The sequence below is a fragment of the Ursus americanus genome, chromosome 24 (genome assembly GCF_024610735.1).
Source record: "Ursus americanus isolate L20-20 chromosome 24, mUrsAme1.1.p, whole genome shotgun sequence".
Classification (NCBI taxonomy): Eukaryota; Metazoa; Chordata; class Mammalia; order Carnivora; family Ursidae; genus Ursus; species Ursus americanus.
Genome location: NC_142150.1, coordinates 14,309,425 through 14,322,098, shown reverse-complemented (window position 1 = coordinate 14,322,098; position 12,674 = coordinate 14,309,425). Strand labels below are relative to the sequence as shown.

Below are 12,674 nucleotides of genomic sequence, written 5' to 3'. Positions count from 1 at the left end.
AGAGTGAATATTAACGCTTAGTTGGTGTTAATATTAAAGTATAAGGTAGCCAAGTCTCTGAAAGCCAGAGTTCTGATTTTCTGCTGAGACCATTAGAAACAAAACCCTGTTATATAATTAGAATACTGCATGATAAAAATCATTAAAAGCATAGGTTAAACAAAAGTATTCAAGGCCTAGTTTCCCATTAACACTGACCATATCAAGTCTGCAAATTTAGAGGAAGAATTTTAACAACAGGACACAGATAGCTCCTGGCAGAGTGCTTCCATATTTATTCTTAACTAAAAGTATATTTTGGCTATCAGGGCTTCCTGTGACCTAATTCAAATCTGTGGGGCAAAGTAAGGAGTGAAGACAGTATCCAGATGAAACAAATAATCAAAGATGTGTTCAGTTATCCAGAAGTCAAAAACAAAATTAGAATTTCCTCTGTTTGACAGAAAATGTTTCTGGTTTCGGGCATACTGAATAATTTATATTTTCTTCTTTTGCTTTGTTGATCATTTCCTTATTTTCCTCTTTTTAAAGATTTTTTATTTATTTATTTGAGAGAGAGAGAAAACACATGTGTGGGGGGGAGGCAAAGGGAAAGGGAGAAACTCAGCAGGGAGCCTGATGCGGGGCTCGATTCCAGGACCCTGAGATCATGACCTGAGCTGAAGGCAGACACTTAACCTCCTGAGCCACCCAGGAACCCAATTTCCTTATTTTCTGCAGTGACTACTATTTCTTGATCACTATGGACCAGGCCTTGTGCCTCTGTCCCCCGGAAGCCGGTCATCTACAACGGCTGACTGACTCATACAATCACGTATATAGGTTCTTTAAACTAGCTGAGGATACTCTCAGAGTTCAAAGTGAGAATCAAGGGAGGCTGCTTCCCACAGGAGCTGGGGTGGAGAGAGCAGGTGTGAGTCAGGGAAAGCTCCATAGAGCAGAGGAGACAGGAACTAGATCTTGTGGAATAACCAGGCTTTCTAGAACTAGGTCTCAGGGAAGACCATTGAGAAAGAAAAGAAGTATGAACAGTAGAGAACAGTAGAGAACAATAGAGAAATTGTCCCCCAAAGGCTTAGTGGGGATACTTCAGGACAATTGACACTCCAACAAGAGCAGAAACAGGAATCTATAACTGGATTTTCACCTTCCTTTTGTCTTGTCCTAGTACTAACTCTGACTAGCCTCCGGGTGCAAGTGTTATAAATATCGAAATGAAGGAGAGACAGGGAGATAAAATGGAAGACTACAAATGGTTTATTCATTATTGGTAATTAATTTTCTGAGTTAAGAGAGAATCAACTATTATGTTTAGGAATGCTCCACTCTAAACACCAGTAATGAGTCAGCTATTTTAGCTTTCATTTTACAGATCAGGGAAAAGAGGGTAGAGAGTTTGAGACACTCAAAGACTCTAATAACCTGTTAAGGTCTTATTTCCCCCATGTTCCAGTTGAAGCTCAGAAATGTGAAATGATTTGCCAACAATTACACAGCTTGCTTACAACTGAGCTAACTTGAGCAAAGGTCTCCTGATTGCCAGTCCTTTGCTCCTTTCCTTCCACAACCACAGCCTCGGAAAATTACAGGTCCCCCTCCCACACCCTCCCTTACTCAGGGAAAAGACACCCCTGAGGGTGGTGTTGTGTATTGCAGATTCCATTTCACTAATTAAAAATGCTGAGATGGTCAACTTGTATCACTTCCATTTCTTCCCCAGTAATGTTTAACCTTAAATAAAAAAAAAATCTAGAAGATAAAAGAGCATGTTATCTGGCAAGTCCATTCCACCCCCAAGGTTATTAATTTCAGAACACATCTGAACTCCTCTGTGGCACATGCTTTAGTAGGGGAACAGACAGCTCCCAGCCCGGTCAGATTTCAAGTTCTCATCTGTTGGGACCAACACCACTACCAGATTCTTCTTTGTAGTCAACTTCCGAGGTATTCCCCGAGTACAACGTGGTGTCTGAAGATCCACTCAAGTGCCTGTGGTCATCAGTCTCCTCACAAAATCACAGTCTCCTCTCTTGGCAAAACATCTACTGCCCTGAGCTTTGCTTTTGGGAACAACTTCTCCCTGAGACCCAGTTGAAAGGAACTCTCTGGAGCCAAACTTCCCAGCATGGAGGCCAAGAGCTTCGCAGTTTGGGATTATGTTGTATTTGCAGCCCTCTTTGTCATTTCCTCTGGAATTGGGGTGTTCTTTGCTATAAAGGAGAGGAAAAAGGCAACTTCAAGGGAGTTCCTGGTCGGAGGAAGGCAAATGAGCTTTGGCCCTGTAGCGTTGTCTCTGACAGCCAGCTTCATGTCAGCTGTCACTATCCTGGGGGCCCCCTCCGAGGTGTACCGCTTCGGGGCGTCCTTTGCTCTCTTCTTCATTGCATATGCATTTGTCGTCATCCTCACGTCAGAACTCTTTCTCCCTGTGTTCTACAGATCCGGCATCACCAGCACTTACGAGGTAAGACAGCTCTTCTCTTCTTCACTTTGGGAAGAGTTGCCATTTCCTCTCCACTCGGACATTCCCCCCCCCCTAATAAAATACATCATCTTAATAACACATGGTAGTTGAAAAGCACATGTATTTTCAGGACGATTATGCATCACGGTAAAAACACATTTTGTGGTTATTGGGAAAAGCTTATCTTTGGACACACAGAACTGTTTTTCCAACTGTAGAGTGAAAATACAGACCCAAACCCACAAGGCTGTCTCAACGATTAAATGAGAACCTATCTGTTAACACTTAATGCATTGTCTGACTTGTAGGAGAGTCTCAATGAAAGAGAGCTGAAGTTATTATTTGCATTATTCATATCAGCCTTCTGAAAAGCATGCAGAACATACACTGTAAATATTGTCATTTTCCAGATAAGAAAACTGAGATTGAGATAAATGGCTCAGTCAAGATTATGTAGAGTAGATAAAGCCTACTGAGAACCCATTTTGTCTTCATCCCTTTCCATCACATAATAGAGCTGAGTACTTTAATATAGGTTATTGCCATCAGTGGAGGAATGGTAATGTTTTTAGAAAGTTAGAAAACATTTTAATGGGGGGGAGGAACTGCTAAATGATACAAATATGGGGATTATGTTGATGAGAACAAAATGGGGGCAGTGGTGCTTTGATTTGTAATAATTCTCAAGAAACATAGCATGTTAAAAATTGAGTTTGCATGTCCAATATTTAAGCGTGATCATAAATCAGTTTCTATGAGAAAGGTGTTTATTTTCCTTACCCAACACCATCCCTACCAAGTCACAGCAGAGGACCCTTAAACAGATCTCTCTTTTTTTTTTTTAATTCTGTAAACTAAATGATTATAAAGAATTGCTCTGGACTTCAAAGGCCACTTGGGTAAATGAATACTTTCCAAAAGGTCTTAAAACTTGTGATTCTGCAGAAAATCATAATCAAATAGCCAACCTCAAACTCTTCTCCCCACCAAAAGTAGGTGATCAGAATTGGGTAATGCAACAGCTACTATCTGGGATGTAATTCAAGGGGAAATGACTCAATTTATGATTAGTCCTAAAATATAATTGCACATACCCCGCTGCTCATTAGTGTACTTCTGAAAACATAAATATATCCTTAGTTTTTCCATTCAGCTGTTAAGGTTTGACTCCCAAAGTCATGGCTCGCATTTTTTTTTTCATTGCTAGCATTTTAAAAAGAATTGCCTCGAGAACTATTAGAGAGAGGAAGACAGAGGGAGAAAGGGAGGAGTCAGAAAATGGGAGTTCGATTTCAAAGTCCATTTCTTAAGAATAGGATGACTTTGTGCAAGTTACTAAGTGTTTATTGGCTCTGGTTTCCATGCAGAAAATAATACCTTCCTTCTTTCATGAAGGTTTAGTTAAGTGTGAAAGAGCTTTTTAAATTATTAAAAAAATAAATTACCCGCATGTGGCAAAACACTTTTACAACTAATCCCATAATCCATTCCATACTCATTAAGCGTCTACTATGTTTCGGGCCCACTCTAGGCCCTGGAGGGAGATAAAGCATTAAACCAGATGCCTGCTCTCATGGGGTAGAGAAGGTGATCAATAAACACACCATGGAAGACAATCATAACAGAAAAGTGTTTGCTATCTGACTGTGTGCTGAGCACCACTCTAGCTACTTTACATGATTAAATCATTTGGTCTTCAAATAACCTTTTCCAATAGGTTTTATTATTATCGTCCCCATTTAAGAGACTAGAAACAGGAAGCACATAGAGTTAAGTAACTTGCCCGATGTCACACAGCTAGCAAGTGGCAGTTTTTCAAACCTGGTCCGTCTAACTTTAGAGACGGCATGCTGAATCACAAAGCTATCCTGCCCTACTAAATGCAATAGAGAGTAAGGAAATAGGATAAGGGAGAATGTAGGAATTCTGCTTCGGGTGGAGAATGCCAACAATTCATATGGGGTGGTTAAGTGAGACTTCAGGGATAATTGGGCATTTAATTGGGGACCTGGAGAAAGCAAGCAATCGCACCATAGGAGGGAAGAACATCCCAAACTAAAGGAACCACAGATGCAAAGGGAAGTGTGATTAGCATGTGTGAAGGACAGCAAAGAAATCACTGTGCTTGGAGAAGGGTGAGCCAAGGGGAGAAAGGTGAGAGATGAGAACAAAGAGGTGGGGGCCCCACTCGATGGGGTGTGGGTGTGGTGTCAGACATAGGGGGCTTTGCATATTTATGGGGTAATGTGGTTGTGCAGTGAGTGGGGTCATTACTGGAGTTCAGTGTCTGAGCAGGGACGCCAGGCGCCTTGCAGTAGGTAAGGCACATATACGCAAAGAGTAACTGCACCACCATCTGCTTAGGGATTTTTAATGCCCTTATGTTCCAAACCTACTGCAAATAGAAATTAGTAGTACTTTGCTACATAATAATGTTAACTTTTTTAAAGAAAGATTTTATTTATTTATTTGAGAGGGAAGGAGGGAGCATGAGCCGGGGGGAGGGGCAAAGGGAGAGGGAGAGGAAGACTCCATGCTACGCAGGGAGCCCGACCCGGGTCTCCATCCCAGGACCCTGGGATCATGACCTGAGCCGAAGGCAGACGCTTAACCGCCTGAGCCACCCAGGTGCCCAATAATGTTAACTTTTTAAAATAAGAAGTTATACACACACACTATAAATTAGTCTATTTCCTCCAAATTAAAGTGGAATAAAAACATTGTCTTGAAGTTATTGAAACAGGACTGAGCAATCTATTCCAGATGTGCTGCTCACTACACAGTTAGTTGTAGCTGGTTTTCATAAAGCCATTCAGTCACTGCATTAAAACAATTGCAAATATGTAACTGAGGAAATTTGAGACTGCCTTTTAATTATTAAGTTAATACAGGTACAGGAAATATAAGGGTTTCATTGAATTTAATTTATAAAGTTTGTTGCCCTGCACGTGTTTTTTAATTTTTAGTACCCTAATAATAATGACTTCAGATTGTGTAAAGTGTATATGGGGCAACTTGGGGATTGCCTTTTGCTTTATAAGAACTGGCAGTACAGCACAAGGATTAAAAGCACGGACTCTTGACTCTGTCTATTCGGTCTTAAATGCTAGCACTGCCACCCCCCAGTGCGTGACTGGGAAAATTGCTTAATTTCTCTGCACCCGATTTCCATGTATGTGGAATCATGATAACAAAGCACCTGTCTCACAGGACGTCTGTGAGGAGTAACAGAGGAGTCACATGCAAATACTTTTAACAGAACCTGACAAATGGTAAATGCCACATAAAGGTTTTGTATTATTATTACTTATTATTGTTGTTGTTCTTGTGGTTAGTGTCCCCACGTTTCTACCACTGGAGCTCTTTGTAGAAGCTTGAATTTATTATATTTCTTTGTTCATCCTCCATTCCCTGTTACCCAACCACAGATATTCTTTCCAAGGTCTTTTAAAGTACTAAGGACTAAAAGAGGTGGAGCCTGTTTCCCTACCTCTTGAATCTGGGATGGCCTTGTGATTTGCTTTGACCAATAGGATGTGGCAGAAGGGAAGTGTGAATTTAGAGCCTCGGCCTCATGAGGTATATAGCTTCTGCTTCTGCCCTCCTGGAATGCTGTCCTGGTACCGCCGTGTCAGGAAGCTGGGTTGGCCGGTCCAGCTTCTGAAGGATGAGCGGATACACAGAGGAGAACAGAGGCACCCTAGCCAACCGCAGCACAACTAGTAGGTGTGTGAGTGAGGCCACGTGGACCTTCTCACCAGCTGAACTTCCAGCTGATCGCAACCTCATGAGGGCGGTGGGGAAACAAATAGAGAAATAACCCAGCCAATCTGTAAAATTATGAAAAATATGAAATTTTTTTTGACATTCATTTTTTAGTTTTATTTTTTCAATTACAGTATAATTGATTAAATCCTTCATTTTTAAACCAATGAGTTTAAGGTTGAGTATCATACCACAATAGCCAACAGAGTTAAATGCTTTGATATACAGGGGAATTTCAAGACCAGGAGGTGCCATCTGCATGACTTTATCACTAGCCTGGCCCATGTCAAATCATGAAGGCGTGTTCTCACCCTCGCATTAAAGATTAGGCTCAGTCATTTGCAGTGTCGTGCAGTTTCATTATCTCCACTTGGATGGTGTGTCATTAGTTATTTCCTTCTTTCTCTTAGCACACGCTAATAAACCTAGTCCGTTTTTACTCACCCTTAGCACTGGTTTATAGGCTGGTGTCTGCCTGCCTTCTCATTTTTCCTGGACTTCTTAAACGAAGTGGCTTCTGAATTACTTACTTCTCTTTGATACAAACTTTTTCATTATAATAATGCACAGGCTTCTACTTTTTTAATATCATCTTTTATCGCGGTTTCTAAACATTATAGATGACATACTGTGAAGTTTCTTTCCTTTTAATTCTCCTTTCAATTACATTTGTGGTGTTGTAGTAATTACATTTAAGCTCTCAGAAATTAGATGTTGTATAAGATGGCATTGTTGAGTATTATTTCAGCATAGTAAATGATGCTACAAGATGTTTTACTTTAAGATGGGTATTCAGGGTCTGGGAGGGTTTGAATGAATGTTATGAAGCCTTTTAGGTGGTTGTAAGGATTGACTTCTGCTCTCCGTGAGAGAGGTCATGACAGCGTTTGGGCAGAGGAATGACACGATGGGATTTGCATCTTGCGTGTTGCTCTAGCTGGATGTGGGCAGTGAGTCTGGGGTTTTGGCTGCTGTAGCAGGGCTCCGGTTAGGAGGCTCTTGCTGTAGCCCAGGCAAGAGCTGATGGGATGCCAGTGGCAACAGAAGAGATGATGCAAGGGACTCGATTTTGAAAGTGGGACGTGGGCACCAGGATTCTTGTATAAAGTAGATGTGGGGAGTGAGAGGAAGAGAGGAGTGAAGAATGGATCCATGTTATTTGAGTTCAAACCAACATGAGGAATGGACTTATTATCTACTAAGATGGCAAAGAATGTGGCTCTATCAGGTCTGGGGTTTTGAAGATAATCAAATACGATGATTGGGAAGTGTCACCTGTGCAATTTTTCAAAAACAGGCATGAAGCATGCGACTTGTGGGTTGAACTTCCGTTTTTACTTCTGACTGTAATGATAGATAAACACACATCAAAGAGGACCATTGAGCGAGGGAGGAGGTAATTGAAAGCCTGGGTAAACACATTCTTTCAGATGGATTATTGCGCAGTTGGGATGGTCTCTCTTGTTTCATGGATGAGTAACCAAAGGCTTAGGTCACGGTGAGATATGGCAAAGCTCAAGCTAGAATTCAGAAAGGCCTACTTCTGATCCACTTCTTTTTATTTTTCTCCTCTTTTTCTCAATACCACCTCTCCAGTTGGACTGAATTGGCTGAATTTAGTGGAACTAAACTGAGATGTTAAAACCCTTGACTTTGTGCTGATTCCTACAGCAGTTTCCTCACTGTCTCTCCATTTTTCAGGAACAATTTCCCCTTTGCTTTCCCATACTCCAGGTGCCACCCACTCCCAAAGCCAATACTGCATATTTTGGGGCTTTGTTACAACATTTCTCTACTCCTGGTACCAATTTTTAGATTCGTTATGTATTGCTGTGTGACATATCACCCCAAAATAAATTTCTTAGAACAACAATTTTATTTGCTCACAGTTCTATGGGTCAGCAATTTGGTCTGGGCTCAGTAGGGCACAGTGAAATAGTAAGGTTCTCCTGGTCTCGCTGGGGACTGCCATCAGCCACTGCATTAGCTAGTGGCTGGTAGGTCCAGGGGAACTCAGATGAGACTGCTTGTCTGTATCGCACTCGGTCTCATCCTCCAGCAGGCCACTTTGAGTTCTTTTGTGTCACAGGAAAAAAAAGTTCCCATCAGCAGGACACACCTTTTTACATGAACATTTTTAAAGTCACCATTTGCATTATATTTGATTTAAGTTACATTCCCCCAGAAGCAAATCCTGAGACAAGGATTTGAATGCAAGTCATTTTGAGGGAAGTAATTTCGTTGAACATTGGTAGGCAAGTGGCAATTAAAATATGGAAGGAAATGAAGCCAATAAAAGGTGTATTTTCGAGCAGGTTACTACTGTAAGCAATTGAGGTTCAATCTCACTGGGGACTCTGGAAGACATACAGATCATGTCTCAGGGTTGTCCTTCCTGACCGGCAAAGAAGCCAGGATATTTTTTGTCTGACTCCCTTCTGTCACTGGCTTTCAGCCAATGATAACACCCCCAGGCATTTCTAGCCTGCCCTGTGCAAGGGCTGAAATAAAGCCCTTAAGCAAATGATCACAGGTGCATTTAGAAGCCATCAGCATGTACCAGAATAGTGAGTGCCAATAAGCTCAGGCATTGCACTCACAGTGACTGCTACAGTCAGTAAGATCCCACTATATTCTTGGGCTTGTCCTTGGCATTATCATTTACTATGCCACTTGAGCCTTATAAGCACCAATTTTAGAAAAGAAAGCTATTGTTCAGTGCAGTTAAGGAATCTTTCCAAAGGCACATGATTTGAACCTAAATCGTCCTCATCACAAAAGTTTTGCATCATTTTCCATCCTATGACATCTGAGACTTGTCTCCTCGCTGACTTCCTTACCTCTTTAAGAATATTTTCCTTATAGCTGGTGCTCTTAGTCACACACCCACTGGACTATCTCCTGACTCACAGTGTACTGACTCTATCATCTAAAGAAAGAGAGTCTACAAATAAGATGGTTATTTTCTCGGAGTAAAGATTGAACACGGTAAAGAAAACAAAAGATAAGTCTGAGCAGTACAAAGCATGTTGATTGAAAAACACGCAGTGCTTTTATGTGGAGCATAACTAATGGGAGGGCTAGTGGTATGACTTAGGGTAGGAAGGGTATAGATCAGACAGTAGAGAATATCAAGTGTGGGGTGTCTACTTTGTTTGTTGATAATGGAGAGTCAATGAAGATTTTAAGAAAAAGAGCAACATGATTAGAGCCTTGTCCTAGGAGAACCAATGTGGCAGATGTATGGTTGATGGAATGGATGGGCAGGGGCTGGAATTAGGGAGATCAGCTGGGGGCTACCGCAGTCACCTGGGAAAGAGGAAATACAGGTCTGAGCTAAATTTGGGGGAATGGGATATAAAAGGAGACAGTGGCTTCAGTATAGTCAGTAGGAAGAACCCTGGGTAGAAAGTCAGAGGATCTGGATTTTTATTCAAACTATAAAAACGTAAAAATAAAAAAGCATTTATCTTCTCTATCATGAGAAGCTTAAGGAAGAATTGAACTTTCATAGAGCTCTGATATTTCTTTGACTTCAAACAATCCATATTTTTCTGGTTCTCTCAAGTATATATAGCATAAAATCATATTATAAATCTGAAGCACTAAACATAAGGAATACAAGAAAAAAGAACCTTCTTAGCAGCGTTTATGTAAAAAACTCACGGACTCTTTGCTTGTCTTTCTCTCTGTTCTTTCCAGTACTTACAACTACGATTCAATAAACCAGTACGCTATGCAGCCACTGTCATCTACATTGTGCAGACGGTAAGGGGGAAGGGCTGCTGCAGTGTGAAAAGCGTGGGGTGACAAGATACGGGTTTGTTTACTCCAAGGGGCAATGAATGCAACCAAAGGACAGACCTAGCACGAAGAAGAAACTACTTTCTGCCAAGGATAGCACTTTTGAGATATGTGATTACATGGAAAGTTATCCACATCGTACAGACCCCGTATATTCATCCACATAATAAATAACAAATAAATGTATATTATAAACCACAAAGGAAAAAAACAGCATTAAGAACTTATTTAAAACTTTTATTTCACTTGTACAAGTTGCTTTGGATATGAAATGGTCCAGGAATTAGTTTTTCACTAGTTAACTGCATTGAGCCAAAAATGCCCATTTTGTTGAAAATCATTTTAAGACACTACTCGCACTCTCCCCTTTTGTACCCCTCTCCCGCGTCCTAGGCTCTGTGTGCCTTCATGCTGTCCCCCACGGTTGCCTGTGGCACACGGCCGGTATGCGTCCTAAAACTCACGAAGTACTTTCTGCTGGAAAGTCACCTTCTTCTCTTTCTTAATCAAAACTCCCACCCACTGACTGAAGGATTTAAGAGAGAGAAAAGGGGGAAAGCCGTGCTCCCTGACCTGCTCATACACTTTTGCCTTCTAAAACCCTCACATGAATCTCTAAATGGTGAAATTCCATTTAAAATAAAAATGGGACCGCACCCGCTTCTTTCAGCATAGCAGCCGCAACCCTCGGAGTTCAAAGATGTACCCATGAAGTGGAGCCCCCGTGTTGTTAGTCTTCCCTGCGCTGTACTGTCTCCATTCTAAAATCTCTATTTCAGCAGTGTGCTAAAATGAGGTTGAGTCATCGTGACATATGCATGGGGGCGGGGGTGGGTAGAGAAAGGTTGAATCGAAACCTTACCTTGAAGCCTATTTTTGTTTCCTTCAGAAATATGCCATATTTGGCCATAAAATCTCAAAATTCACAGCAATCTTCAAAGTCCAAAGCTCTTCCCGTTTGCACACTAATGACAGTAATCAATGATTTCAAGATTAGAGTGGTTGCCAATGACATGTTTAGTGACCATGATGAGGGAAATAGCTCTCTAAGGTCAATAAGGAATCTTTGAGTCAGGTTTCCCTTCCATGTCACTTTTCACACTGTTCACCTGACTCTGGCTTCCCCACCAGATTCTCTACACAGGAGTGGTGGTGTATGCTCCGGCGTTGGCACTCAATCAAGGTGAGTTACTGATACTCCGTTGGGTACTTTCCATCTTTTGTATGCTTACATTCTCACCTTGAGAAATACACATCCATCTTGTTGGGGAGACATTCCTGCAGTGAGGGAGCTTTAATTACTATAGCCATCACAAAAGAGAGCTCCAAAAATCTAACTCTGAAAATAGCACTGGGTGTTACACGCAACTGATGAATCACTAAATTCTACCCCTGAAACTAATAATACACTATATGTTAACTAACTTGAATTTAAATAAAATCTAAAAAAAAAAACCACAAAACAAAAGAACGCAAATAATTAGTTACTTAATTTGCCCACAAGGTTTCAAACACCCAGTTCGATTGTCATTTGTTTGTTTGTTCTGTTTTTTAATCACCGAAATGATGGCACTTTGGGGATTGCATACACACAACCACTAAATACGTTTAGTATTAATACTAAATACTCAGTGATATCATGAAGTAGATAATCTGAATAAGGGGGAGTAAAAGGTACTTGTAGTAATTCTTTTAAAACTTACACTTGACCTTTTTGAGAGAATAGAATCCTAGAAACAAAAATTTAAAAAAAGATGAAAATAAATTTCATAATAATACCTATAATATAAGAAGTCCTCAATATTCAATTTAATCATGCTCTGTGCTTATATTGAGAAATATTTGTCCATGGCTGATGTTTAGGTGGTTTCAAAGTACTCAGACTAACTTTGTTAAGAAAAAGCAAACAGTTGGTGCAAAGACTGGAGGCTACAGAATTTTAGAAGGAAAGATTTGGTTTTTAACATTACCTAAAAATTATAGACTGCATTAAAGTATAACAAAGTAATAAAATAATCTTCATCAGAGGTGAATTTAATAACAGAAAATTCTAATCTGATTTCCATTTGCCCACAAAGAACACTGACAAAAATATTGTGATGTTTTCCTCTTAAACCTTGCTCTTCTACTTTTCTCAGAGAAACTTCTTTCAATATTTTTTCTCCTTTTCTAGTGACTGGGTTTGATCTCTGGGGCTCTGTGTTTGCAACAGGAATTGTTTGCACATTCTACTGTACCCTGGTATGTATCTAACCGTGAGAAGGTATTTAGCACCTTCTCCTAATATGGCATAAGGGCAAATCTCCAACAACAGGGTATCTAATTATAGCAGAAATTGCTATTCCAAAATTAAATAGAAATTTGCTGACTTATCTGTCAGTTTCCTGAGGAAGGTACTGTTGTTTTATTTAAAATTCTTTCAATGCCATTAGTAGAATTGGGTTCTGGGCTCATTTGAGAAAGCCACAGCAAAGAAAAGATTTCATGAAAAAAAATCCCTCCTTGCTTAGAGGAAACAACGTGCCTGTTAACGGTAATTATGAACCGTGGGCAGCATACACTTCCCTGTCTGGTGATTGAGAAATGCACAACGCTTGTATGGATGATCAAGGATGGCTGGTATTTTGTAAACTGGAGGATT

At 40.5% G+C, this 12,674-nt stretch overlaps 1 protein-coding gene across 1 annotated transcript in view; it reads left to right on the top strand.

Annotated features, from left to right (window-relative positions):
* Window positions 1-1,770: 1,770 nt before the first annotated feature.
* The window catches only part of SLC5A12 (solute carrier family 5 member 12), a 47,779-nt gene continuing 36,875 nt past the window's right edge, over window positions 1,771-12,674 (top strand). The window contains exons 1-4 of the mRNA XM_045808601.2: window positions 1,771-2,464; window positions 9,932-9,997; window positions 11,165-11,216; window positions 12,207-12,274. Coding sequence (XP_045664557.1) covers window positions 2,126-2,464; window positions 9,932-9,997; window positions 11,165-11,216; window positions 12,207-12,274 — 525 coding nt within the window. The 5' untranslated portion in view covers window positions 1,771-2,125. The remainder of the gene's footprint in view (window positions 2,465-9,931; window positions 9,998-11,164; window positions 11,217-12,206; window positions 12,275-12,674) is intronic.